The sequence below is a fragment of the Thamnophis sirtalis genome, unplaced genomic scaffold (genome assembly GCF_051295495.1).
Source record: "Thamnophis sirtalis isolate CommonGarterSnake01/CBP01778 unplaced genomic scaffold, rThaSir2_p1.2 scaffold_2, whole genome shotgun sequence".
Taxonomy (NCBI): Eukaryota; Metazoa; Chordata; class Lepidosauria; order Squamata; family Natricidae; genus Thamnophis; species Thamnophis sirtalis.
The window spans coordinates 9,582,956-9,609,890 of record NW_028261382.1 but is presented as its reverse complement, the minus strand read 5'-3'; the positions used below and the strand labels follow the sequence as shown (position 1 = coordinate 9,609,890).

The 26,935-nt window shown below is 40.3% G+C and overlaps 1 protein-coding gene across 3 annotated transcripts in view; it reads right to left on the bottom strand.

The window, feature by feature from the left end:
- Positions 1–26,935, bottom strand: part of TRPM7 (transient receptor potential cation channel subfamily M member 7) — a 69,780-nt gene that overhangs the window by 29,260 nt on the left and 13,585 nt on the right. For 2 of the 3 annotated variants that reach the window (XM_087704237.1, XM_087704239.1), the window contains exons 2-16: positions 17,951–18,030; positions 17,129–17,167; positions 16,472–16,670; positions 13,600–13,813; positions 12,693–12,817; positions 12,270–12,441; positions 10,905–11,079; positions 9,469–9,592; positions 8,917–8,989; positions 7,239–7,339; positions 6,062–6,196; positions 5,719–5,772; positions 4,793–4,933; positions 3,477–3,611; positions 1,884–2,164 (exon numbers count right to left, since the gene is read on the bottom strand). In XM_087704237.1, the coding sequence (XP_087560363.1) occupies positions 1,884–2,164; positions 3,477–3,611; positions 4,793–4,933; positions 5,719–5,772; positions 6,062–6,196; positions 7,239–7,339; positions 8,917–8,989; positions 9,469–9,592; positions 10,905–11,079; positions 12,270–12,441; positions 12,693–12,817; positions 13,600–13,813; positions 16,472–16,670; positions 17,129–17,167; positions 17,951–18,030 (2,048 nt within the window). The remainder of the gene's footprint in view (positions 1–1,883; positions 2,165–3,476; positions 3,612–4,792; positions 4,934–5,718; positions 5,773–6,061; positions 6,197–7,238; positions 7,340–8,916; positions 8,990–9,468; positions 9,593–10,904; positions 11,080–12,269; positions 12,442–12,692; positions 12,818–13,599; positions 13,814–16,471; positions 16,671–17,128; positions 17,168–17,950; positions 18,031–26,935) is intronic. The other variant, XM_087704238.1, reaches the window with a different exon arrangement.

Genomic DNA, 26,935 nt, shown 5'->3' with positions numbered 1-26,935 from the left:
GGTTAGAAGAGGTTCCACCAGTGGACCCGGAAAGCAGGCCACACCTACAGAAGAGGTTCCAACATTTTTTGAAACCCTCCACTGGTCCTTGGATATGATTATTCTACACTATCATGCTCCTATTTATAAAACTCAGTGCCTCTGTGAAAGGTAAGGATGACTACTGTGTTTGTGGTGCAATCAGAACATTGTGTGTGTTGAAGTTGTTTTAACGCAAACCAAAGATGCCTTTTAAAAAACAAGTTTACATCATATTCTTATGCATGCCAGTGCTGTGTGTGAGGTAATTTAAGGTGGTTCTGAAAAGTGTCGTCGGCATCTTCCTATCCGGTCACATGGGCAGCAAGCCACTCCCATCCGGTCACATGGGCAGCAAGCCACTCCCACAAAGGAGGCCACACCCACAGAGTAGGTTCGAACAATTTTTGAAACCCACCACTGGACAGAACGCACCTGTTTTTAAATTCTATACCCGTGATGGTAAACCTATGGCATGCGTGCCAGAAGTGACATGCAAGGCCATCTCTCAGAGCACGTGAGCCGTTGCTTGTTGCTCTTCCAGGTTCCTGTGTGCTGGCCAGCTGGTCTTCTTCATGTGCGCGGGAGTGCCGAAAACCAGAAGAGCAACTGCAGCTGTGCACCGAGTGGCTGCTCTTCCAGTTTTTCCAGCACACCCATGCACACCGGGCCACCTGGTCTTCTGGCACACATGCGCGTGAAGACCAGCTGGCCAGAGCGCATGCACACACTGGAAACCAGAAGATTTCATGAATGCACCCTGGGTGGCTGCTCTTCTGGTTTCTAACACGTGCGTGCATACTGTCCAGCTGGTCTTTGGTTGCGCATGCGCATCAGAAACCAGAAGAGCAGCCGCCCAGGGTGCATGCGTGTGCCGTAAACTGGATGAGCAGCCTCCCAGCACGCGCACATGCTTTTCTGGTTTCTGGCATGCATGTGTGCACATGCGCACGCTCCCGTTTTGGCACTTGGTGCCAAAGAAGTTTGATCCAACACTGTTCTATGCGTTTAAGAGATAGAAAGATACAAAATGGAAGATTCCCCCCCAAAAAAATATAATAACAGTTTTTATTTTAACTCTCAAGTCCCGTTATTTTTCTTCCTAAGGAGAATCAGTATCTGATTCAGGAAAATGCTTCATTTATTCACACCGTTCCTGGAACTGTTGTTGAATTTCCAAAAACAAATGAAATCTCACCCAATGAAATGAGAGAAACTAACACAAGCGATTTAACTGGTCCTTTTGAAGAAATCGAAAGGAAATATCCAGCCGTAGAATGAAAGAGACTGTTAGGAATATAATTCTAATGGCTGGGTTGGCAATCTATAAATCATGTAGCAATGCTGTAATTGTTTCTTTAAAGCATACTGTAAAATGTGATTGGGTGCTGTTTTCCTCAATCGGCCATAAGAGGGAGCCAGAACGACTGTTAGTTCTCTCTCTGTTTGTTAGATGCTGGACTGATTTAACCTGAGTGCCGTGAGCTATTGTAAGTTTTGCAACTCTTAGCAAACCTTGATTACTGGACTGATTATATGTTAGTGGACTATGTTATTTGGATTATCCCTTAAATGAACGACATTGATGACTGTCTTATGCGTATATGACTTGGACTGTTTGATGGACTCTGATACCTCTATTTCCATGAAAATAAAAGCCTATTTAAACTGCAGTGTCTCTGTATGCTGGTTTGTGTGTTCTCCAACACAACTCTCACAACGCTTCACTGAACGTACTCGCTCTCCCAACAGGGAGCTTACCTAACAGAGACCATTGATTCTAACTCTGGGACTGTTGTCCTTTTACAAAGTATAATTTTGTCGAACAAGATATGACGTGATACGCAAGAAGCTGAAATGCTCACCTGGAGTATTCTTTTAGTTCTTCTGAGGTATCGTCGACCAGGTCGTTTTGTTTTGATTCGTAGGCCATGGAACGGTAAAGCTTGCAGGCCACTAAGGCTTTTGCCATGGACTCTTCGCCATGCTGCCAGAAGAAGAGCGCCATTTTCTGCCTCTTCATTAGCACCGCCCAAAGTAACAGCTCATTAAGAGGGTACGGAAAGCGCCTGGTTTCCGGATCATCAATATCGACAATGTCATCTTTGGTTTTTTTCTTTTTTCCTTCATCTGTGGCAGTATCAGCCTTTCAAAAAGAGGGGGGGGGGAACCAAGAACCTATAATTGAAGAACTCGTAATTTTTTTTTAAAAAAAGTTTAGGGCAAAACCTTCAATAGTATCCGGCACAACTTCAAACGAGGAAAAAAGGAACAATATCGTACAATTAGCATTGGCTTTCTGGAATTATTTCCAGTCCCTTAAGAGCAGCTCGTATCTACATTATGGGATGGCCAGAAAATGGGGAGCACAAGGGACGGGTATACAGGAACACTGGGCAACATTCCCAATCATCTTTCCTGTCAAAGAATGCAATGAGGAAAATTTGAGGGGATAATATGGCTATTTTTTTAACCTGAACTTCCTTTTGCTAGCTCCCACGCATCTAAACAAACAATGGTAGTTGGAACGCAGCAAGAATATCTGCAAAACATTTGATCCCTACTTCGGTATAGCTTCCTTACCTAAGCCTAGAGAACCTCAATTAAAAGGTTAATTTACATAGCACATGTTGACCACATAAAGGGACATTAACTTTTGTGATATGGACTTGTCCTGTTTTAATTTGATATTCACAAAATGCTAGATAAGATGATTCAAGGATGATTATAATTTTGGGATCTGTGTGTGTGTGTGTGTGTGCGCGCGCACACACACACACACACACACACCGTATTTTTCAGAGTATAAGATGCACCCTTTCCCTCCCAAAAAGAGGGTGAAAATCTGAATGCGTCTTATACACTGAATACAGCATTTTTGGCCTTCCGAAACTCCGCCTTCTTTGCAAAAATGGCTGTGCATAGCCTTTAGGAGGCTTTCAGAGTGCTCCTGGGGGCTGGGGAGGGCACAAATGAGCAAAAAACGGGCCTGTTTTTGCAAAAAATGGGCCGGTTCTGGGAGGTCTGCAGAGTGCAAAAACTTTTTTTTTTACTTTGCCTCTTCAAAATCTTGGTGCATCTCATGTCTTATACTCCGAAAAATATGGTATATCCCAAATCTAAAATTTACCACTATGAAATCTTATGGATTTCTTTAGTACTGAAGTACAACACTCTTCCGGATCAAAGAAACAGAACTTCCACAGATTTACAATCTTGGATTAAAGATATTTTGTTCACATTCTGTTTATGAGCCTTTTCCCAAAATAGAACAATGGAAAAATGGGTGAATAATAATTTCTGTTACCAAGGTTTAATGATTTGTTTTTGTGTTTTCCTTTGCTCTCTGTTTTATATATTGAAACAAAAAATAGAACAATTGACAAGAAGCAGAATGTATTATGTACAGTATGTAGCACTAATATTCATGCCAAGGGAACAGCCCGCTTGTTGCTTACCTTTGGTTTATAAGGCTGTGCAGTTTTGATGAAGTGATTGTGCCGCATTTTTTCTTTCTTATCCACCCTGTTCCCAAAAGGTTCGTGGCTTTTACGCAACTGAGGAGTGCTGCCTGAAGCATTTCGCCCGGACCGCTACATACACACACACACACACATATATTTTAAAAGGTTAAGAACAAATGAAAAAGATGCTTATTCCAATATGTTGCCAAACTTGTACGAAACAATAGAAACCTAAAATTATAAAACCCGGATGGATTTTAAATAAGCGATACGGCCTAATATAAAACCACAGATGTGAGAGAATGGGGACATCACAGATTAATTGCAAGTCGGTTATGAATGCACTGGGGAAGGGGGACCTCTCGTCCAGCTTCTGTCTGAAAAACTGGGATACCTTAGAAGGCTACTTGAATAGCCAAAACTCACCTATCTTAAAAGTCTATTGGAATATTCAGTAGAAATAATATTTCTGTTCCCTTAGAAAATGCATGTGAAATGCTCTGGACCTAATCTGAGTATCCAGAAGGAGGCCTCTTACCCTGAACAAATCACTTCTGCTCTGAAAGCATTGCATGGGCTTACTAGGTTTCTACCGGGATGCTTGCAATCGTGGCACGACAAAACCGTGGTCCACTAAAGCGCACCCGATTAAAGCGCATACCTGACGTCATCAGCAGCGCGACAAATACGACCGCAGAGAAAAAAGGGCGCTTTAAAAAGCGCTTTTAAAGCAAGCCGATTCACGTAAAAGTAAGGGTTAGGTTTAGGGTTAGGTTTAGGTTTAGGGTTACGTTAAGCGTTAGGGTTAGGGTTAGGTTAAGGGTTAGCGTTAGGTTTAGCGTTAGGTTAAGGGTTAGGTTTAGGGTTAGGTTTAGGATTAGGTTTAGGGGGGTTAGGGTAAGGTTTTCGCGTTAATTTTAACTTTACCGCTCACAGCGTGATGTTTTCGTCGTGCTGTGATGACGTCAGGTACGCGCTTTCGTCGAGCGCGCTTTAGTCTACCGCAGTTTTGTGGTGGAACCGCTTGCAATGTCCTGCAGAGCTTTTATACAACTTAGCCTTGATTATCTGAACGGGGGGCCCTCCTCCCTGATGTACCTGCACATCAACTAAGATCTGATGGAGATGGCTAACTGAGAGCGTCAGGTTTGCCTAGGATTAAAGACTACAATTGGAGTATCGGCACAAGATCTTAGTGGACAGGCAGAGCCAACAAGGGAGAAAGGCTGATTTGCAAGAAGCCAACTCGACTTGCGTGTTGGAAAACGCATTTTTGTTTTTTTTCACATTATAAAGAACACACCGCATACCCTGTTGCTGCCACTGAGGCTGTTGTAGATCACCCGGAAGCGTTTTCTTGTGTACGTGCACCGATAGGTTCCTCCCATTAAGTATTCGATCACAAGACCAACGTCAATCAGAGTGAGCTTGTACCCTGGAGGAAGGTTTCCCTATAGACGAAAAATAGAAATTTAGAACTGAGGTTCAAAACATTTTGGTGTCGTTAAATTTTTTTTTTTTTAAAAGGATTGGCTAAATAAAATAGCCGCCCTCCCCCTTGATTAACTCCCTTCCAGGGATGGGCTGCTGGGGGTTCGCACGGGTTCGGGCGATCCTCTAGCTAGGATTCTGCTCGGTTTGGCAAACCCCCAAATGCCACTCCTAGCTGGCTCTGCCCACCCCGCCCCTCCACTCCACCCCAGGAGTCTCCAATCATGCAAAATAAGTGCAGGGCCTGCGTGCTACGGGGCTACCGGAGGTTCCAGAAGCCTGGAAATGGGCCTGTTTCTGGCCTCCGGAGCCCAGGGGAAGCAGTTTTCGCCCTCCCGGAGGCTCGACAAAAGCCTCCAGAGCATGGGGAGAGCAAAAAATGGGCCTACCGGAAGTTCTGGAAGTCCGGAAACAAGCCGTTTCTAGCCTCCGGAGCCCAGGGGAAGTAGTTTTTGCCTTCCCGGAGGCTCAAAGGAAGCCTCCAGAGTCTGGGGAGGGCAAAAAGCACCCCCCAACGTGGTGCAGGAGTCTACGTAGGCCACGCCCACCCAGCAACGGTGCAGCAAACCTGTTGCTGGAACTTTTGACGCCTACCCCTGCCTCCTGCCCCTCAGATAGTTTGGAACTACAACTCCCACAACCATGTCAGAAACAAAATTATACTAAACTGAGAGAAGGGAGGAGGTGAATACAGTTTACGAGGTTCTAAGGAATGTGAAGTCACTTTAGCAACTGAAATCTTTACCTGTTTGACATCTCGAACGAGGTGAAACAATGCTGGATTTGTTGGGCCTTGTTTCTTGATGAAGAAAGGGAAAAATGAAGACTTTTAGATAATTTCAGGCAAGCAACAAATTAGAAAAGAATGGCTAAATGCTGACTGTTTACTTATTTTGGTTTAACATGCAAAATAGCTGTATTTTTGCAATATTTAAAACTAAAACGGAAATACTTTGCAAATTTGTAATTTCCCTCAAACCCATCAATACATTTTGCTTGGTTTCTAGCTGAATATGTAAGCCTAGCTCCATGACAGAGATTTTAAAAACAGTAGATGGAGATTTTGCAATGGATGGTCTTCAACTTACAGTGTTGTAAAGTTCTTCCAGTCTGGGAATTGTCAGAAATTTGTGCATGCTTACTCCATTTTCAATAAGAAGTTTCACAAAGGCAACTCTGTCCATCACAAGAGCATCCAACATAGCCTGCTCTAAAGAGCCAACCTGAATGAAATTGTAAGAGGATCATGTTTAAATTGAACAATAGATAGAAATACAAAACTTGACACCACATTGCCCAAATACAACAATAGCACTTAGACTTATATACTACTTCACAGTGCTTCACAGCCCTCTCTAAGCGGTTTTACAACAATCTGGGTCCTCATTTTACCCACCTCGGAAGGATGGAAGGCTGAGTCAACATCGAGCCTGGTGAGACTTGAACTGCCGAACTGCAGCCAGTAGATAGCAGAAGTAGCCTGCAGTACTGCACTCTAACCATTGCCCCACTACAGCTTCCTTCCTTCTTCCTTCCTTCCTTCCCAATAACACTTAGCAATAGCTAACACTGCTAACTGCTAACACTTAAACATATATATCCTCATTTACCAACCTCGGAAGAATGGAAGGCTGAGTCAACCTTGAATCTGCTGAGACTCGAACTGCCAAACTGCAGCCAGCAGTCAGCAGAAGTAGCCTGCAGTACTGCACTCTAACCACTGTGCCACTATAGCTTCTTTCCTTTCCTTTCCTTTCCTTTCCTTTCCTTTCCTTTCCTTTCCTTTCCTTTCCTTTCCTTTCCTTTCCTTTCCTTTCCTTTCCCTTCCTTCCTTCCTTCCTTCCTTCCTTCCTTCCTTCCTTCCTTCCTTCCTTCCTTCCCAATAGCATTTAAACTTACATATCCTCATTTTACCGACCTCGGAAGGATGGAAGGCTGAGTTAACCTTGAGCCTGGTGAGACTCAAACTGCCAAACTGCAGCCAGCAGTCAGCAGAAGTAACCTGCAGTACTGCACACTAACCACTGCGCCACTTCGGCTCATGTGAGAGTATAATAAGAGTACTATGTAAACAAGAGTTTATTTTAAATGACAATTCCTCTTTTGTAAATTGATAAATTAAGAATCTGCTTAAGTAAAAATTAATGTCGTTTGATTTCCCAAGGGGATTGTGGAGATGAGGTAGCCCAGCATTACGCCTGCTCGATCTGGTTATCAGCAATCTTATTTATATTGTCCCTATTCCAATTGCCCCGCTTGACTTACCAGCCACTGTTGTCCATAAACAAAAACATGATTTTTGGCAATGTCAACTCGATCCCAAGCAAGGGTAAGAATAAGCTGGTCAAATGCAGAAGCATTTGTCCCTAAAAGCAAATGTAAACAACAACAAAAAAAAGTTTTGAAATTTAACCTGCTTACCACAAAAGCCTAATTCCAAAAGTATCCAGATCCAACACAACTGTACGTTAAAAACAAACTGATTTTAATATTTTGCTTAAGGGATAGAAGACCTGTGAATTGGAGGAAAGTCTTTGAAGCTGAAAAAGGCCCGCTAAATGTATATGCTTTTAAAGGGCTATAGAATGAAGTGTACCGATAGAAGAGAATATCTGTAGCTCAGGTTGAACTGTGGGGTCTTTGATACTATAGCAATAGCAGTTAGACTTATATACCGCTTCATAGGGCTTTCAGCCCTCTCTAAGCGGTTTACAGAGTCAGCATATTGCCCCCACAGTCTGGGTCCTCATTTCACCCACCTCGGAAGGATGGAAGGCTGAGTTAACCTTGAGCCGGTGAGATTAGAACCGCTGAACTGCAGATAACAGTCAGCTGTAGTGGCCTTCAGTACTGCACTCTAACCACTGTGCCACCTCGGCTCTATGAACAGGGGTGTCAAACTCTCATCATCACAGTGGTGTCACATGACGTACTGGGACTTTCCCCCCCTTCGCTAAACTGGGTGTGGGCGTGGCCAGCGCATGACACATTTGGCCCAAAGGCCGGGAGTTTGACAGCCCTGCTCTATGAGCTTGGCTGTTTTCTTGCAGATGATACTCCAGTGCACTGATGATGTTATTTAGTTTGGCAACAAAATGTCTGTAGGAGAACAAACAAACTCAGAGAGCACCAGAGATCCAACAGAATAAAATGTGCCTGAAATTAATAGATCAGTGAATGGTGTTTATATCTGATCACCCAATCAATATGCTGGAGGTGTTCTGCCCCGGGCAATGAGGTTCTGCTCGGGCAGCCAGTTAACTCCACGCTTGGGAATATCTTTCAGATCATGTTTATTATCAGGAATCCTTAACAGCAAAACTTACAGTTCAGTGTTAAGATTCTTCTGACTTTCCCTGATCTGTCCCATCACGTAGTGTAAAAAGACATTAATTCCTCTAACCCATGCCGCTGGTGCAAAGCTGCTTCTGATAGTGCTGATGGCGATTCAGTGAGTGCGCAGTCATAAAACAATTTCCCGGGCAAAATACCCCACTGCCCAATCAGGGAGCACAGAAGTGGTCACATGTTATGGGACTACATTTCCCATAAGGTAGTTACATTTCCCATGAGATAGTTGCTTAAAGGAGACAGCTTCTAATTTTTAAATTAGCTATATGCTGTTGGGACCGCACAGGAGGGTACCACAGAAGAAATAGGAACTTTATTCAGAATTAAGCAAAGAATGATCCAGTATTCAGACAGTTTTATATAATTGTCACACTATTACAAAGAGATGATGAAATCAGTATCCGAAAAAGTCAATCAAAAAAACGGCAAAAAGATGAATGTTTTTTTTTCCCTTTCCTAAAGGGGATTCCCAAAACAGTTCCCAATCAGAAACAAGCTAGGCAACGAAAGGAATAGATATTCATCCCTGGTCCTACCCAAAAGTATTAACTTCTAAGATAAACAATATCACTTTGAAAGAAAACAAAAGTACCTTTTAGTAGAGCTGTAAGGATTGCAACATCAATATCTCGATGTTCATCAGAACCAATGTGGAACACTGTAATCTGTTTTGAAAATTAGACAGAGGAAAAAAGCAAGTTTTTTTAGATGCGCGCACCGCCTCTCATGTACCGTGTTAGCGTGAAAATAAGACAGGGTCTTATTTTCTTTTGACACCTGAAATAAGCGCTTGGCCTTATTTTCGGGAAGGTCTTATTATTTTTGAGGTGCAGTAGGAGGCATGCGTGGTCACCTCATGGCTGTTTCTGGGTTGCTATATTTTTGGGGAGGGTTTATTTTTAGGGGAGGGCTTATTTTAGCGCTTGTGCTCAGAAGCCCAATTGGGCTTATTATCCGGGGAGGTCTTATTTTCAGGGAAACAGGGTACCCAGATTATATCAAGTTAAATTGAAATAGGAATTCTAACTTCAGTAATATTTACAAAAGAGACAAATGATCTGGATTTATTAACTATATTTTTCATTCTTCCCAGAGTGAAATGTTTATTAAGCAAATCCTCGTAGTGGTGCAGAGATTTACTTACCAGTTCCCTTTTTTTCATGCATTCCAGCAGTGTCTGGAATAAATGAACCGCTTCGCTCTGACCAAAATTAAAGGTCTTTTTGATTGTTGAAATGATTTCTGGTTCAGCTCCATCAGGGATGCTTCTGAGGTTAAAGAAGAAAAAAAAATCAAAATTTCTGCATAATTATCGTATGCAAAGTATGGGAAATGTTTTTTAAGTTCAGAGCTACAGGAGAAGAAAATTGGGACCGTTACAGAACTAGGTTGTAATCAACTGTTTCTCAGGCAATTGCACTTAGGTTAAAAACTCTGCACTTAGGTTGAAAACTCAACTGCAGAAAAATTGCTCTCATCGTAGGGATGTGTTATATAGCTCAGTGGCTAAGCACATGTAGTAGTTTTGCACAAAGAAAGTCACCCTGTACTTGAACACATCTATTCTGACCCCGCTCCTCAAACACAGCAAACCCTCTGAAGTGAACTCAAAGATTCCTTTAATTAGGTGTGCCAACAGCCCCAGCAAAAAGTTTTTCTCGCAGGCTAATAAGTCAGTCCGTCCAGAAGATGAATAGTTGTTTGCCACACTTATTCATCTCCGCCCCCTGCCTTTTATCTCCAGTGCTAGGGTGGGGCTTCGCTAGCAGTGGTGGCTCTTCCATCCCAAGGACCGGCCCATAGATTTCCACAGCTCTCCTCTCCTCTGCCTTCTGCACATCTATGCGTCAGGCACTGAAGCCAGCTGTTCCTCTTCTTCTTCATCAACCATCTTCAGACCTCGGGGCTGTTGACTCTCCATCTGAGGGCTGATGGATGGCCCAGATTCTGCCCCTGTCTCTCACTCTAACAGCTCCAGTCTATCTTTTCCCTCTGAGCTCCCAGGTTGCCCTGATGCTAACCCTGACTCCTATACCTCTTCCTCTGAGTCGGCCCTTGGAGGGGCCAAGGGCCAACAGGTCACAACAACATCTCAGATATGTTATTCAAAACTGTGAAGTTTCCAAAAGATGATTTAATTAATTTATGAGCCTCAAGACAAAGTTCAAAAGAAATTCAGTCATTTATTAGGATCAACATTTTGGCATGTTTTTCTGTGGAGCCGAAACTGGTTGCCACTTAATTGCATTTGAACTTTACCCCTGTATCCCTTCTGTCTGTGTCATAAATCACATCCACCAACAAGGTGCTAGGCAGGCTACGAACATGCGCATTTCACACACCAGCTGTAGGAATATGAGACGTGACTCTGGCCAAAGGTATGCATGGAATTCTCCTCCCTTTTTCTATGTCAACTTGATAGTAGTCATGGAAACGCTTTACAAGTTGACAGCAAGGTTGAAACAGATTCTAGTCTACAAATATGGAAGACATCTAGAAAAGACTGAGCAAGAGGGACGAACAAGCCAACTTGATCGAGATCAGCTCCACTGTAGGTGGCCAATGCTTAAAAGGACTTACCCGCCTTCTTCTGTTTGCTTATAAACATAAGCCAGGATATCTGCCGCTCTGCCGGTCCCCTCACAGACCACGACTGGCACAGGAGGGCTCTCCTGAAGATACTCCAAAACAGTAAGGACAACATTGGGACCACCTTCAAAGATAAGTGCCACCACAGGAACACCCTGGCCAATTCCTAGGTTAAGAGGTTTTAAAGAAAATACAAAAATGCTTTCATCACTCAAGACAGGTTTCTTTTTCTTTTTAATTAAATTTTAAAGCTCCAACTTTACAATATAAAAAAACTGAATATGCATCCTCTACACCAGAGGTGTTCAAACTTGGCAACTTTAAGACTTGTGGACTTCAACTCCCAGAATTCTGGTAATTGAAGTCCACAAGTCTTAAAGTTGCCAAATTTTGGGACCCCTGCTCTACACGTTAAGCAAGTTTTGTGGTTTTGTTAAATTGACTTTGGAGTTTCTCTTGGTTAATGTCCCTGCTATTAATTAATGAGGGATGAGTGCTATTACTTAACTGCATTGGGCAACTCTTCCTGAATAATTAATATGCACCTGGGATAAAGACTGGACTATGGAGGATATAACAACCTTGCAGAAGTAATTATGCAGATGCATACATAGAGAGAGAGAGAGGAAGAGAAAGAGAGAGGGAGAGGGAGGGAGGGAAAGAGAGAGATTTCAAAGAATGTTATGAATAGGCAAACACAAAGAACAATGAGCAGGGATTAAAAAGTAGAATGAATATGAATAAAGACAAGATTTACGAAAACCATAGAGGTTACAATTTTCCAGTATAGTTGATCATGGATAGCTGAATACATGATATCATTGTAAAAAGCCTGAAGATCACTAAAGCTTGCCGAAATTAAATAAGCCCAGCTGATGCTTACACCTTACATGAAAGAACGTGTGGGAAACTTGAGCAGGCTGCCTTAAACAACCTGGCAGAGTTTGTCTTTCATTGCACAAACAAGTCAAAAGTTGATCAGCACACATTTTAAATACAGGTAATCATGCACAAGCTCTAAAGTGTGGTTTTACCACAGTCAGCTAAGTCAGCATAAATGCAACTTAAAACACTGTAAACACGCAATCATTTTTCACAGCAATTTTTTTTAATGGTTACAAAATATTGCGCTATCAAGGTTTTGACACAATCTATTTGAAAAACTGAAATAGATGTAATGCACATTTTACCAATAAACATACATGAACTAAAAGAAAAAAAAATTAAAAAATTGGCCTCCTACCAATTAAACAAAATCTTTACCACTTAATCACCCATTGTCTGGTCTGAAAGTCATGTCATTTCATGTACATTAAAATAGTTAATTCTATCATTATAATCATATGGTGCACGTACTTGCATGAATTCGTTGCTGACTGATTGTTTTTTCCAGTTCTCGCCGCAATTTCACTTCTGCTCCGTATTTTCCAACTGTGCCATCATCCACCAGTATGAAATGGGAATGAAGATTATTCAGGACGTTTAATTTGCTTAAAGGATTTAGCAGAGTTTGATAGGGAGCAACAACCTAAACATAAAACAAAATTATTACTTTTCAAAGTTATTACTTTTCAAAAGAGACATGGTGGCTCAGTGGCTAAAACACTTGCCGATCAGAAAGGCAGGCAGTTTGGCAGTTTGAATCCCTTGCGCCACATAACGGAGTGAGCTCCAGTTACTTGTTCCAGCTCCTGCCAACCTAGCAGTTTGAAAGCATATAAAAATGCAAGTAGAAAAATAGGAATATTTTTTGCACGTGCAATAGTTTTATGAACTTACATCTTTTCCAACAAGATCGTTTCTGTTTTCAATCACTCCCCAAGGAGCTATTCCAATAGTGCAAATCTTTCGAGATGATCGGGAGGCATGCTCCTTCAGGGCATCCCCAACGTGCTTTGCAACTCCTGTGCAAGGAAAAAAGTGTATGTGCCTTGATAAAAAAATCTCCACAAAACTCAGTAGCTTGGTTCATACATCCCAACCAATTGATGCTTGTCAATTACAAAAGTAAGAGGTTACCCCCCACCGGAAGCATTTCACCGTCGTCCTATTATTAGTCTCTTTCATCCTCTCTCATATTCTAATTCATTAGTTTCACCATCTTCAAATCATGACGATGTATATATAGATAGTCCTCAATTTACAAACTTTCATTTTAGTGACTAAGCTCACAACAGCACTGAAAAATGTGACTTAAGACGGTTTTTCAGTCTTATGATCATTGCAATATTTCCATGGCCACGTGATCAAAATACAGACACTTGGCTACTGACTCATATTTATGACGGCTGCAGTGTCCCGGAGGTCATGTGATTCTCTTTTGTGACTTTCTGACAAGCAACATCAAGGGGGAAGCAAGATTCACTTAATAACCATGTTACTAATCTAAAACAATTACAGCAATTCATTTAACAACGATGGCAAGAAAGGTCGTGAAATGGGGTGGAACTCACTTAACAACTGTCTCGTTTAGCAACAGAAATGTTGGCCTCGAGTGTGGTCGTTAAGTCTAGAACTACCTATGTTATCTATCACACTCGGTGTCATCCCAGGATTCCAAATATGCTACCTCCATGGGACCTTTAAAACAAGTTCTGAGTCATTATGACATCCCAACAATAACACAGCTCAGCACCAATTGTTTTGTAAATGTACATCCAATGTATGTTTCAAGTCAAGGCATCACCTGTGTTCACCCCTCCAGTTATAATCCAGGCTCCTGTTGTTACTGCAGCTTTAATAAGGCCTTTACCAAGCAACTGTTTGATCCGTGGGTGAAGCTCAAATTTTTGCATTCCTCCGTGTACAGAAACAACAAGTTTTGGCAGTTCCAGCTGCCATTCTTTGAGCATCAGTTGTAGGATGGCTTCAGATCTGGTGTCATAGGACAATCGTACATACTATCAAAAGAAAGAAAATGTTAATAACCTTTAACAACAAAACCAGCAGCATATAAAATAATTCATGCATGTGATACACAAATATCACAGCTGAAAGGCTGATTCAAAATTCCTAATGAATGTTTTACAAGATTAAACCTGCCCGTATATTTGGATTCATAAAATGTTTTGTTCGATTTTGGTTTATCAGTGTTTTGGTTTAGCAGCCAAGGGACACGGTGGCTCAGTGGCTAAGATGCTGAGCTTGTCGATCAGAAAGACCGGCAGCTCAGCGGTTTGAATCCCTAGCGCCGTATAATGGAGTGAGCTCCTGTTACTTTTCCCAGCTTCTGCCAACCTCGCAGTTCGAAAGCATGTAAAAATGCAAGTAGAAAAATAGGAACCACCTTTGTTGGGAAGGGAACAGCATTCTGTGCGCCTTTGGCATTTAGTCATGCCGGCCACATGATCACGGAGACATCTTCGGACAGTGCTGGCTCTTTGGCTTTGAAACGGAGATGAGCACTGCCCCCTAAAGTCGGGAATGACTAGCACATATGTGCGAGGGAAACCTTTACTTTACAAATACAGCCATTCTAATTTCTACCGCTTGGTTCATAATTTAATCATGCAAAACTTGCCATGAAGGCTTAAGTTAACAAACCATGGTTAAAATAAAATATAGCATAGCACAGCACAGCACAGCACACACATGTGTTTAAAACTGAAAGCAGAAGTATAATCTAAATTGCTCTTCAAAATATCCTTTTAAGAATACCAATTTTAACCAGAATTACTCTGGTTTCCACAATATATTTGATGTGAATTCAAGGTAAATGTGATGACTTCTCAACAGCTGGAATTCTTGCATCTGAGGAAGCACCACTGTCTGTATGTTGTAGGTGCAATATAGAAAAACAGAGGAAGAAGGAAGTGTTTTCTTGGGGATGACACACTGTTATCGAAAACTTCAGTTTATAGACACGACTAACAGAGTAGTTTTCTTTTATCACAAAATAATAAAAAATATATTGCAAAACAAGCTTAGCGTGGGATTATTTCTGCATTGTTTTAAATGTGTTTAAAATTCAAGAAGTTCAACACAGTGACTAAGAAATAAATGTCCGCAACCCGATGACTAATTCAATTGTGTGTGGGGGCCTATAGGCACATGTACTTTCTATTAGGAGTTAGAAGAATAAACAAATGGAATTGTGAAGTGCTTTAACTATGCCTCCATTTTACTGCATTATCGGAATCAGGAAAAGGCAAAAAACAATCTGAAAGGTTGAATTAAATAAATGAATGGATTTAACATCCATATTAATGGATAAATGAATAGCAATAGCAATAGCAATAGCAGTTAGACTTATATACCGCTTCATAGGGCTTTCAGCCCTCTCTAAGCGGTTTACAGAGTCAGCATATTGCCCCCAACAACAATCCGGGTCCTCATTTCACCCACCTCGGAAGGATGGAAGGCTGAGTCAACCTTGAGCCAGTGAGATTTGAACAGCCGAACTGCAGAACTGCAGTCAGCTGAAGTAGCCTGCAGTGCTGCATTTAACCACTGCGCCACCTCGGCTCTATTGAGACAGATAGAAAATCCACTTCGAAAAGTGAAATACAAATAATAGTTAGCACCATTCACGGAAACCTATCACAAAAAGAGTTTAGATAATAACCTCCATTATATTATAAACTGAAGGGCAATTCAGTCACATGAGAACTTGACTCAAATCCCATCTATTTCCACCCTATCACTTCTGGGTTTGAAGACCAATAGATAAAGGTAAAGGTTCCCCTTGTTCCTGACTCTAGGGGGAGGTGTTCATCTCTGTTTCAAAGCCAAAGAGCCAGCACTGTCCGAAGACATCTCCGTGGCCATTTAGCCGGCATGACTCAATGCTGAAGGCGCACGGAACACTGTTACCTTCCCACGAAAGGTAGTCCCTAAGTTTCTACTTGCATTTTTACATGCTTTCGAACTGCTAGATTGGCAGAAGCTGGGACAAGTAACGGGAGCTCATTCCATTATGTGGCACTAGGGATTCAAACTGCTGAATTGCCGACCTTTTGATCGACAAGCTCAGTGTCTTAGCCACTGAGCCACCACGTCCCCTTGTATTGAATTGTATTGAAGACCAATTGTCTGGCCTGCAGTTATATCCCTTTTAGGATCTTTGGCCTGCCACACTCTCTCTTATTTCATTATGCTGTTTCATTAGTGTAGTAGTTGGGAGGGGGGAATAGAAAGGAGTAGAATGGTGGAATGTGTTGTTGTCATTCTTTTCTAGTAGCCAAGGTCATCTTTTGTCTCTGCACCTCTGCACCTGACCGGAACCAGCTGGGTGGAGATGCCAGCGTGGAAGAAGAAGATTGGACCAGGTGATGGATTTGTGGGTGTGGGGACAAGATAATGAACTTTCAACTGGGTGGGAATCCGATGTAACTTCCAGAATTGGGATTCCACAGTACGATGCCAACATGTCTGTCTTATTAAATTGGAACTTTAAGGATAGCTCTGCCTTGGACTCTGATTTAATTCTGCATGATATTTGGAACACTGACACTAATACAGCTATTTTAATCTTCACTTTGGATATTGCATTTGAAGGTGATTCCAGAGGCGCTCATTAACTCCACCTTTAGAAGACAAATAGAACTGTGGGTACAAACCTTCGCTCGGTAGGAATGAGAGCCTCCTTGAAAATTAATGACACCGTAAGCATCCGTTGAGCACTGCTCTGTGTGTTTTTCTACAGACCATTCCTCGAGTTCCTGGTTAAAATTTTCACCTAGTTTCACATCGGAGTATTTCATGGCAAGGCTTGCGGTGAAGCAGGCATGCTGCCGTACCAAGCGGCCACAACAGCACCTAAGGACAAAAAACTTGCTTCAGGAAATTGGACAGGCACATTGCGATAGGTTCACTGCACTTCACAGTCGCTACCTGTTAAACTTCCACCAAATTTAATCCAGGCGCTGTCTCTGAAAAACCACAATCCCATGTTTTGAAGAAAGAAGCTCCCCTTTCATTAAAGAAATCAAACTGCAGTGTAATGAAGATTGATGATGATATTAGAAAGAGAGATACCATCTAAGGGCTTGAGTGCCATGATAGCAGGGATAATTATGTTTACTGCTCGCTTTAGTATAGGCTTACATTCTCTATGCCCTTCTTGTAAACATCTTTTTTCATTTAACCGTCTCTGCATTTCGACTTATTTCTGCTTCCAGAGACTTTTGAAATGGCCTATAGTGCTCACAGATAACCTACTTGTATTATTTAACCTAGTTTTTAAAAATACTTTTATTTCATGCAAAACTGCTTACCTGACAAGTTGCTGACAAATCTGACATCCTGGAAGGCATCTAAGATTAAAAAGATAAAAACGGTCTAAAAACGGTCCCAATTTCAAAAAAAAAAAAAAACATTACACAAAATATTATAGGACTTTTCTTAATTTTAAAAAAAACTTATTTTTTTGTGCACGGGTTCACTACAGGACAAAAGGAAAAAAGTGTAACACAGCAAATATGATATAAGCAAAACAAAAGCTGCTATTGTCTCCAGCTATCCAATATAGCACAAATTAAGGAGAAAATCATAATTCCTTCTTCTCACTTAGATCCCAGCCTTTGGGGAAAAAACTCTCTTGTTACGTTCCAATTCCCTTCCAATTCTTTTTTTTTTTTTTTTGTAAAAAGTTTTTTTTATTTTTCCTTTCAAATTCATTCTTAGATATACATTCTTATAATTGTTATTTAACGTATGTCAATTCATATCATTTTTCCACCTGTGTACTTTACATTTTGCTATTTTCTTATTTCCCCTATATTAATCATGTCATCTGAGATATTTATTTCATGTTTTGTTCCTTTTTCTTTCTATTTATATCTTTTTTCAAGCCACTCCTAAAATCACCCCCATGTCCTGTAGTACACTGATTTCCCTTTGTCCTTCATTCTCAATATTCCCTTCCAATTCTTAAAGCACTCCCATTTCATATCACAAGATTTCCCCTTCCACTTTTTTTTTTAATCCAAATTGCTACTGCAGAAAACCCTTTCTCAGATCTCTCGTGAGAATGCTTAAACCTTAATTTGGAAGAGGATACCAAAGGCTGCAATATTTCTGTAACTCTCTTCATTTACCTGTGAGGATCCTTTGAACTTGGTATTATGTAGACACATTCTCGTTTGGTGAAAGTATTTTCTATCCAAGATTTCTGGGACTGTAAAATAAAGTATTTTAAAAATCAGACCAAGGCAATAGTGGGTTTTCAGAGAGTTGTTTTTCATGGGATCAATCGCCCATATCTCTGAGTAACTTAATATCTCTCTCTCTCTCTTCCGTCAGTGTTCAAGGAGATGTAATTCAGGCCGTTAGATAGTTCTATTGTTTATGCCTTCTTAACTTGAAATAGATTAATCTTGCCAAATCAGTTACTGTGTAAAATATCTGATTAAACTTAAAGTAAAAACTGAGGATTGATTAACTAATTTCTTATGAAGCAATAGGGACTGAAGTTTTTAAAAATCAAGTTTAAGGGGTTTTTCATGTGTTGTTCTCCTATAATGTTAAATTTGCAACAGATATTTTGAGACTTGTTTTAATAAGAATATTTAATTCTTATCAGAGATTAATTCTAAAATCCTCGCCACCGGGATATTGTGGAAAACACAATTGTAGTTTTCCAATAAATGCACTTTACAAACGTCTTTGAGATTATTCCATCTGCATTTCATCTGACTTTTCAAATTAAACTTTTCACAGTATGCTTATTAGGCCAAGAGAAACACAAGACATCTATTTGGTAAACGGCTCACAATTTCGCATAAACATTAATACAATTACACTGAACAGAGAAGAAAAATCACTCTGCTTTCAAATGCCTCCAAAATGCCGGTTACATTATCTCTTTATCGCTGTAAGGCATTTAACCACCTCTTATCAATAGCTCATTTGTTGAAAAAAGGCTGAAATAGGCTAAACTCTCACAAACAACCCATTATATCAAACAAAAATAGGATGTTTAAGGCAAGATTGCAAGCAAGAAACAGATTGCTGGCCCAACTCTCTAGAAATTGATTAACTAAAACTTAAATGTTTTACTCCAAGCATTCAAGTGAAAACATACCAACAAGTTTACATTTACTTAGCTAATATGTTTCCTTGAGGAGAGACAAAAGTTGGTTTTAAGCAAATCAGTCTGCACCAACATTCACCAGCCTGTTCTTAAAACCTCTCATCTCTAAACGTAAGAAGAACGTTTAAGAACCTATAAAACTCTGTTAATATCATTATTATTCTAGGTATCTTAGGTATCTGTATAATATTAAAAGGAGACAGGTTAAATCATGAAGTTAGCAAAAGGCGTTTTTAAAGAAATACCTGATCAAGATACAAGGTCCACCTTATTTTTTCTTTGCAGAAATCCATAGTCAACAACTACTAACAGACTCTGAGGATCAATCTTATACCACGAAAGTTTACTCTAATTTAAGGTTTTAGAGATGACAGGTTATAACAACACACCGCTGCCTAAAATGCAGGATGAGATCAGACCTTAAAATAATTTAACATTACATTATAGGGACCATTCTATTATTGCATTTAAATGGAGCGAATATTTTGAGGGGTTTTCTCTTTAAGAAGTATTCAACTATTTAACTATAACTCCTGAAATTAAAGTCTGTGGGAATAAGAGGATGGATTGGTCATAAAATGTCAAAATTAACACGAAGTTTCTGCCATACTACATTAAAGTTGTGTTTTGGTGATTGATGCTTTAAGCTTTGTTATACAAAAACATTTTAAAATTCACCAATATTTAATCTTTGGTTAATTGTTATAACTGAGCACTGGTTGACTTCCAAGAACTAAAAAAATAAATAAATCAACAAATCTATTTGAGTTCACCAATGTTGTAAGGCAACAAGGAATAAACTCTGAAATATAACATGTTTGATCCAGAGTTCTGAGATAATTAGACTATAGTACATGTTTATAATCCAACTATGTTCTGTAACAATGAGTTCTATTTATATGGAACAGAAAGCAGGAATTCTCATTTATTCGTTTAGGAAGATGGTTGTGCATTGTTCACAAGATTCAGAAACAGTATTAGATCTAAGTTCCTAGTTCATATGATACAAGAAGCAAGTCATAAATGGAATTGTCCAAAAGATCAGCTATATTTGAACAGCAGGAGAAAATAGATGAACATTGGAAAAAGTTAGACTTATGGTTCTCAGCAAATCCAGACACATATTGCTGTTCTATCATCTATCTATCTGTCGGTTGGGACTGAGCCTATTCGAAAGACAAATCCTTCATGTGGCAATTTGTTCAGTTATATTAATTACTGCAGCATTTGACGCTATGTAAATTGCTTTATGAAGAAGTAAAGAGATTGTTTTTTTTGTATTGGGCAGTTATTCAAACCTACATTAAGGGTAATGGAGTATGTAATAGCAAGCACCTTTACAAGCACTACAAGATATTTATGACAAGCTGCCTCCATTCATCAGTGGATCACTTTATCTCTCTAGAAAAGCAGAGGTCAGATCAGTAACAGAAACGAACCCAAACCAAGAGGCAATGTTCAAATCAGAAGACAGTGCAAAAGGCAATAATGAATAAAATATTCCCTCTGTTTGAATTAAATGGAGCTGTAGACATGTTTACTAAGAAATGTCAGAATTTTTTTAAAGCTTATCCTCAAAAAAAGCACGCATGAAATTGCACTGTCAACAGGAACTTACAACCAAGTGGGGAAGTCTTCAAACTTGGCAACTTTAAGACTTGTGGACTTCAACTCCCAGAATTCTGGGAGTTGAAGTCCGCAAGTCTTAAAGTTGCCAAGTTTGGGGACCCCTGCAGTCTAACCTATTAAATGGACGTGGTGCATTTCAGACAGAAAAAAGTCACAGATAACAAACAAATCACAATGTGATCTAAAAATCCCTTTCTCACTACAGAAGCAAAGCTGGGACAATTGAGATGTTACTTTCCAACTTCACAGGTCTCTGCATAGCCTGATGTTCTTTTCTGAAGAAAAAGAGCGAATTCACTTGTCCCTGTAAGACAAACTCCTCAAACAAGAACCTTTACAATCACAAGTACAATATTTTTCTGTCGCCACATCAACTTTCCTTCTCAATTTGAAGGAGGAAACCCCTTATATGTGAAAACTCCCCTTGGAGAAATGTGTAATAATACTCTTGCAATTTGCAAAGTCTTTTCATTCTATTCTATTCTGTTTGTTCAAAAATTGGTTTTCCCTTTTTGTTGTATATCAGAGTTATACAACTGGGAGAGTCTTCAAATACTGTAAATATATCAATATTTTTCAATATACATTCCCGGTCTGTTAAAAACTTGTTTTACCCATCTATGATATCCATACAAATTGTTTTGGACAAAACTACTTCTGTTCAAACTTTAAGCAGGGGGAAAAAAGCATAAATTTTAATTGCAAAATTCTTCAGTGAGATAACCTGACATTAAATTTTTTCAGTCAAGAAAACATGTACGACAAAACAGTGCATTTTGTTGCAACGGTTTGTGTAAAAGCACAGAGGTTACCTTGGAAAATGATCGGCCCAATTCAGACGGTAAACAAGGACACATTTACGAAACCACGAATTTCCCCAATTTTGCAAAAGGCCCAACTGAACAGAAATACTTGATTAACCAAACAGATGGCGATCATGGCACAGAGCTGTGACCCGTAGCTAGTTGATTGTAACACCTCATTTTACAAGAGGCTCCCAGAGCAATAGCTGCAAGGCAAACATTCCAGACTCCTGTTTTCCCATCATCCGGAATCTCATTTACACACTGAGCACCTGGACTTTGCTGAAACACAATGAGTTCACACATATAAAGTAGCTGGTTAGCGGCGTTTCTTCCTTGCTCAATAGTCCAAACAGAACAATTTAGCCGGGGTTACACATCATTTTAAAATAATGTACACTTGGTATTTTGCAAGGCATTTCTTCCCAAGGATACCTGTGTCATATCCAGAGAGTTACATTTTATCCAGAAATGCCCCAGAACTGTATTATGCTCTGAATAACAGATATTTTCCTTGCAATAAAAACTCTTGTTTCAAAAAGACATTTCTTGGGATACATTAGCAATGAAAAATTTTCCATATTTTTGTCCTTCAAGTAGTCTCACCCTGGCTTCACACACGTACAATCAACCCTAGCTGAATTTAGTTTGTGAAAACTCTAAATACTCATGGAAGTCTAGCCTTTTGCAATGTGCTAACTACTAGGCATGGTAGCCTGAAATACCCATTGTAACCTCACCTAGCAATGGTATTTAGTTGAAAGGTTGTGGTCCCAAAGGTGTTTTTGCCTCTTGAAAAAACACCTTTGGGACAACCATGACCTGGATGACTGAGAATCTCTATAGACATCTATCATCTTTATACTTTGTGTGTTATGCTAAACCAGGGGTCGGCAACCTTAAGCACTCAAAGAGCCACAAAGGCCCTGTTCAATTCTGGAGCCGACTGGAAATCCGGCTCCCCCACCATAGAGTTTCCACCTAGCACGACATCCTTTTTCCTACTGAAAGCCCTACCAACTGTGAAGCCAACCGTTGACAGGGAGCCACAGCAGAGGGATGACAGAGCCACATGCTGCTCCGGAGCCGTGGGTTGCTGACCCCTGTGCTAAACTAACCATCTCTCACTGGTTTAAAGTATGAATAGTAATATACCGAACGGAATCATCTAACTTTGTAACACATCTTATCCTAACTGATATACGGTTTTGTGGACTCATTCAGAATAGCGCGGAGGGTTTATTTTTTTTTGCTGCAAGGAAATATACAGGAAGAGGAGGAAGTTACCCAGAGTCAGATATTTATCCTTCATCTCGTCAAAGTGCTTTAGAAAAGGTTTCAAGGCTGAAATGTCCTGACCCCAAAACATCTTGTTCCAATCTTATCAGAAGGCTCACATGTTGAGAACAGCCATGTCAGAAGCCATCTGGTGTAGAAACAGACCCTGCTAATTGCGCAATGGGGATTCAGAATGGCCCGTGTCCAGATCAGTTCAATTTTGGCAAGGTAGGAAGATTTCTCAGGAGGCTGGAACAGCTCTTTCCATACTAGAATAGGACAACTGGAAGTCAAATGATTTAGTACACTTCTCCTTTCCATTTATAAAAACTAAAGATATTAATTAAATTAATATTAAATTGTTTTTTCCAAAGAATTTTTTATTCTCTTACATACCGTTTCAAGTATGTTGATTTATTTATTTATTTATATTTATACATTTATAAGTATACATTCACATGATTGTTATTCTTCTTTACATTTATCATTCTTATGCATTTATTATTTTATTTAATAGGTTATAATATACAGTTTGGGTTGCTTTATTTGCCATCCCTTCCTCCTTTTGTAATACCTCCTTGTTTTCCCTTTCTTTTCTCCCTCCCTCCCTTTTTTACTTCCTTCCTTCCTCCTCTCCTTCCCCTTCTTCCCTTATCTTTCTCCTAATCCTATTAAATTGTTTATTGTGCTATTAGGATGCCTGAGTGGTAACATTTAATACTATCTTGCAATGAATGGTTTTTATTGTAAGAATTTAGCATCCAATGGTTCACAGGGAAAAAGGACGTTTGATTATTTTGTGATGCAGAATCTTACTTTTCTGAGATCCCTTTTAATTAGGAAAACCTTTTTAAGGTGCTACCCCAAGGAACACTGCATGTAAAAAAGTATCCTCGGTTGCTTATGCATTTAGAAATAATCTAAGAAAGCCTGATTTTATTTTTTTAAATACCCTAATATCTCAAACTTTTAAAAAAATATACAGATTCCAAATCACTTGTATTTTTTTTTTTAAAAAACACACCTATTCCAAAATCAGCTGTATTTTAAATATATACATCTTCCAAATCGGTTGAATTTTGAAAACAATTTTGTTTCGTTTGGGACCACAGAAAATAGCGAAAGGATAAACACCAAGTTATGTATTTCCTACGGTTGTTTAAGCATCTAGGCTCCAACAAACCCCAACAGACGCCTCACTCCCTTGTAAATGTAAGGTTACCTATTCCTATAATTACTAAGTCTTAAGCAGGACAAAGAAGTACCAGCTAGCCTGCTCCTATACCAAGCTATATTTAAAGCTATCTTCCAAACAGCAAGATTCAAGAAGTTAGTAAAATATGATTTGTACTGTCAGATACACAATTTCAAGAGAAGCAATAGCACTTACACTTATATACCGCTTCACAGTGCTTTACATTCTCTTCTAAGCGGTTTACAGAGTTAGCATCATGCCCTCCAAAAACTGGGTCATTTTACCGATCTCGGAAGGATGGAAGGATGAGTCTACCTTGAGCCAGTCAGGATCGAACTGCCGAACTGCTGGCAGTCAACAGAAGTAGCCTGCAGTACTCCATTCTAACCACTGAGCCACCACGGCTCTTATTAAGAATTCTTATTAATCATGAAATCTAAAGAAGAGGGAAGTTAGGAAATAAAAATGAATTTTATATCAAGCATAACCTGAAGCAACCGCTCTAATCTGGCTTGTTTCAGAGGTAAGAGTAATCAAATAATTTAGGAACTTTCGTACAATTTCTTAGCGTTATATCCAAGTTAGGATTTTTGGTTTATTTCTCTACAGGTAGCCCTCAACTTACAACAGTTTGTTTAGTGACCATTCAAAGTTACAACGGCACTGAAAAATGTGACTTATGACTGTTTTCAGAGTTATGACCTTTGCAGCATCCCCATGGTCATGTGCTCAAAATTCAGACTACTACTTCAGTAGTAGAAAGAAAACCTGCGGGAGTGCAAGGCCAGGTACCAGCGCCTGGAGGCTCAGCAGGCTGAGATCGTCAGCCAGTTCCAGGCCTTAATGCAGTCCCACTGGAACGAGGCCCTTAGGCTCTTTGCCATCAGCGGCACTTCCCTCCAGCCTTCACCCAAAGCACCGCACCAGGAGGCTGAAGCAGACCCCAAGTCAGAATGTCTCCCCTTCTCCAATCTGCACAAAAAGACCCCCAAAGTGGGAGACTCTCTGCAGCATCACAAACGTTCATTGCACGTATCCGGCCTAGGGGCCGTAGTTTGAGGACCCCTGATTTAGTGCAATATAAAAAATGCAAGCAACTTTTCAAATTGGATCTGACCCAGGAGGAGGCTCAGCAGAAGCACCTCACTGAGCACCTCACTGGGTCAGATCCAAAATTTTCTCACGGATCAGCAGTGGTCCATGGACCACCAGCTGGTGACCGCTGGTCTATAAGAACCGTACATTGGTTTTCAGGTGCAAAATAAGGAATATAAACTAATCCACTTGTAGAGACTGCTGTGTCATTGTTAAGATACTTGCTCATCCTGGAGACTTGCTAAATATCCATTTCCTTGTGGCCCAACATTACATAGTCCTCAACAGTTGGTTTAGTTACTGTTTCAAGTAACAACAGCACTGAAAAAAGTGACTTGTGACTGTTTTTCCCACTTACGATGGTAACAGCATCCCTGTGGTCACCTGATTAAAAATTCAGACTCTTGGAACTGACTCCTATTTATGACGGTTGCAATGTCCCGTGGTCATGGGATCACCTTCTGACAAGGAAAGTCAATGGGGAAGCCAGAACAACTTGAACAACTTCGTCGTTATCTTAACAACTGCAGTGATTCACTTGACAACTGTGGCAAGAAAGGTCGTAAAATGGGGCAAAACTCAATTAACAACCGTCTGCTTAATTAGCAACAGAAACGTTGGGCTCTGTTGTGGTCGTTAAGTCGACCTGCATTAAGCAAGGCCCGATTGCTCCCAGTCTAGAACATACATTTCTCCATGCTTTCATTTGCTACAGGCTTTTAAGATGTGGAAGCAACCAAAATGCCCAGGTTTTCAAACGACAGAAAATGAAAAGGCTCACTTCTGAGGTACCCAAGGTGTCCCTAAGTGCAAATCTCTATAATTCAAAACCTAAATAAGGAAGTGTTTAAAACCGGCCGCTCCTTAACATGCTTACTACTTAAGACAGAAAGCTATGTTTACTGCTCAGAAGCCTTTATCATTTATTATGATGAGGCATTAAAAAGCACATGCATAAACCCTGAAACACATTTTTTTTTTTTAGAATTCAATCTTGATGATAACTATGGAATAGGGAGTCTTTGCATTCGGCCATAAATCTCTATAAAGCAGGGGTGTCAAACTCGATTTTATTGTGGGCAACATCAGCAATGTGTTTGACCTCGCGGGGGGGCAGGGGGACAGGGCTGGGGGGGGGCATGGCCAGCTCGATGTCACTCATGTCGGGGTCAACTGTGGTGGCAAGCGCTCTGCTAGAGCGCTCTGTCAGAAAACACCGGCTCCCTAGCTCCGTTTTCGGCTGCAACGGCCTCCTGCAACCCTCTGCCAGCGAAAACAAGAGCTCAGGAGGCCACACATACCTCCATTTTTGCTGGCAGAGGCACAGTGAGCCAATCCTTTGCTGTTGCCAGGGCGGCCCTGGGGGCCAGATCTAAGCACCCTTCAGGCTGGATCCGGACCCCAGACCTTGAGTTTGACATCCCTGCTATAAAGAGACAGGAATACACGATCAGTTTTTTTCACTTTTCTGCCAGCAGAACAAGAAGTTGATCCTGGCCTAGTAAGTGGTATGCTAAAAAAAAACCATGAACTTATAGAGGCTGATTTGATAGTGTAATGACAATTGATCTCCTGCAATATCATTGATTGAAATGTTCTAAAATGTTAGTATATGTTATTTGCACAAGTTGGTGAAATTGCATGAATCAGCACTCCACCAGCCAAGCAGCTAATGATACACATTACCGAAGGAGTAAAAATTCTCTCTTCTACAACTTGGGAAGGTAACATTTGCAGACAAATAAATAAATACAGAGGTCTCTCTCTATATTGTATCCATCTTCAAAAACAGATAATGTAAAAACTTGGCTGGTTACCAAAAATATCCATTGCCTAAACAATATTTTGGTTTGTAAAAGAATGGTGCTCATTGTTCAGGAGATACAATATATGTAAGCACAATTAAAACAAAATAATCAGTTTTAATCTTTTAACTCTAGACTTTACCCACTATAATTTCTTTTCAAATGGAATAATCCTCACTGGGGCT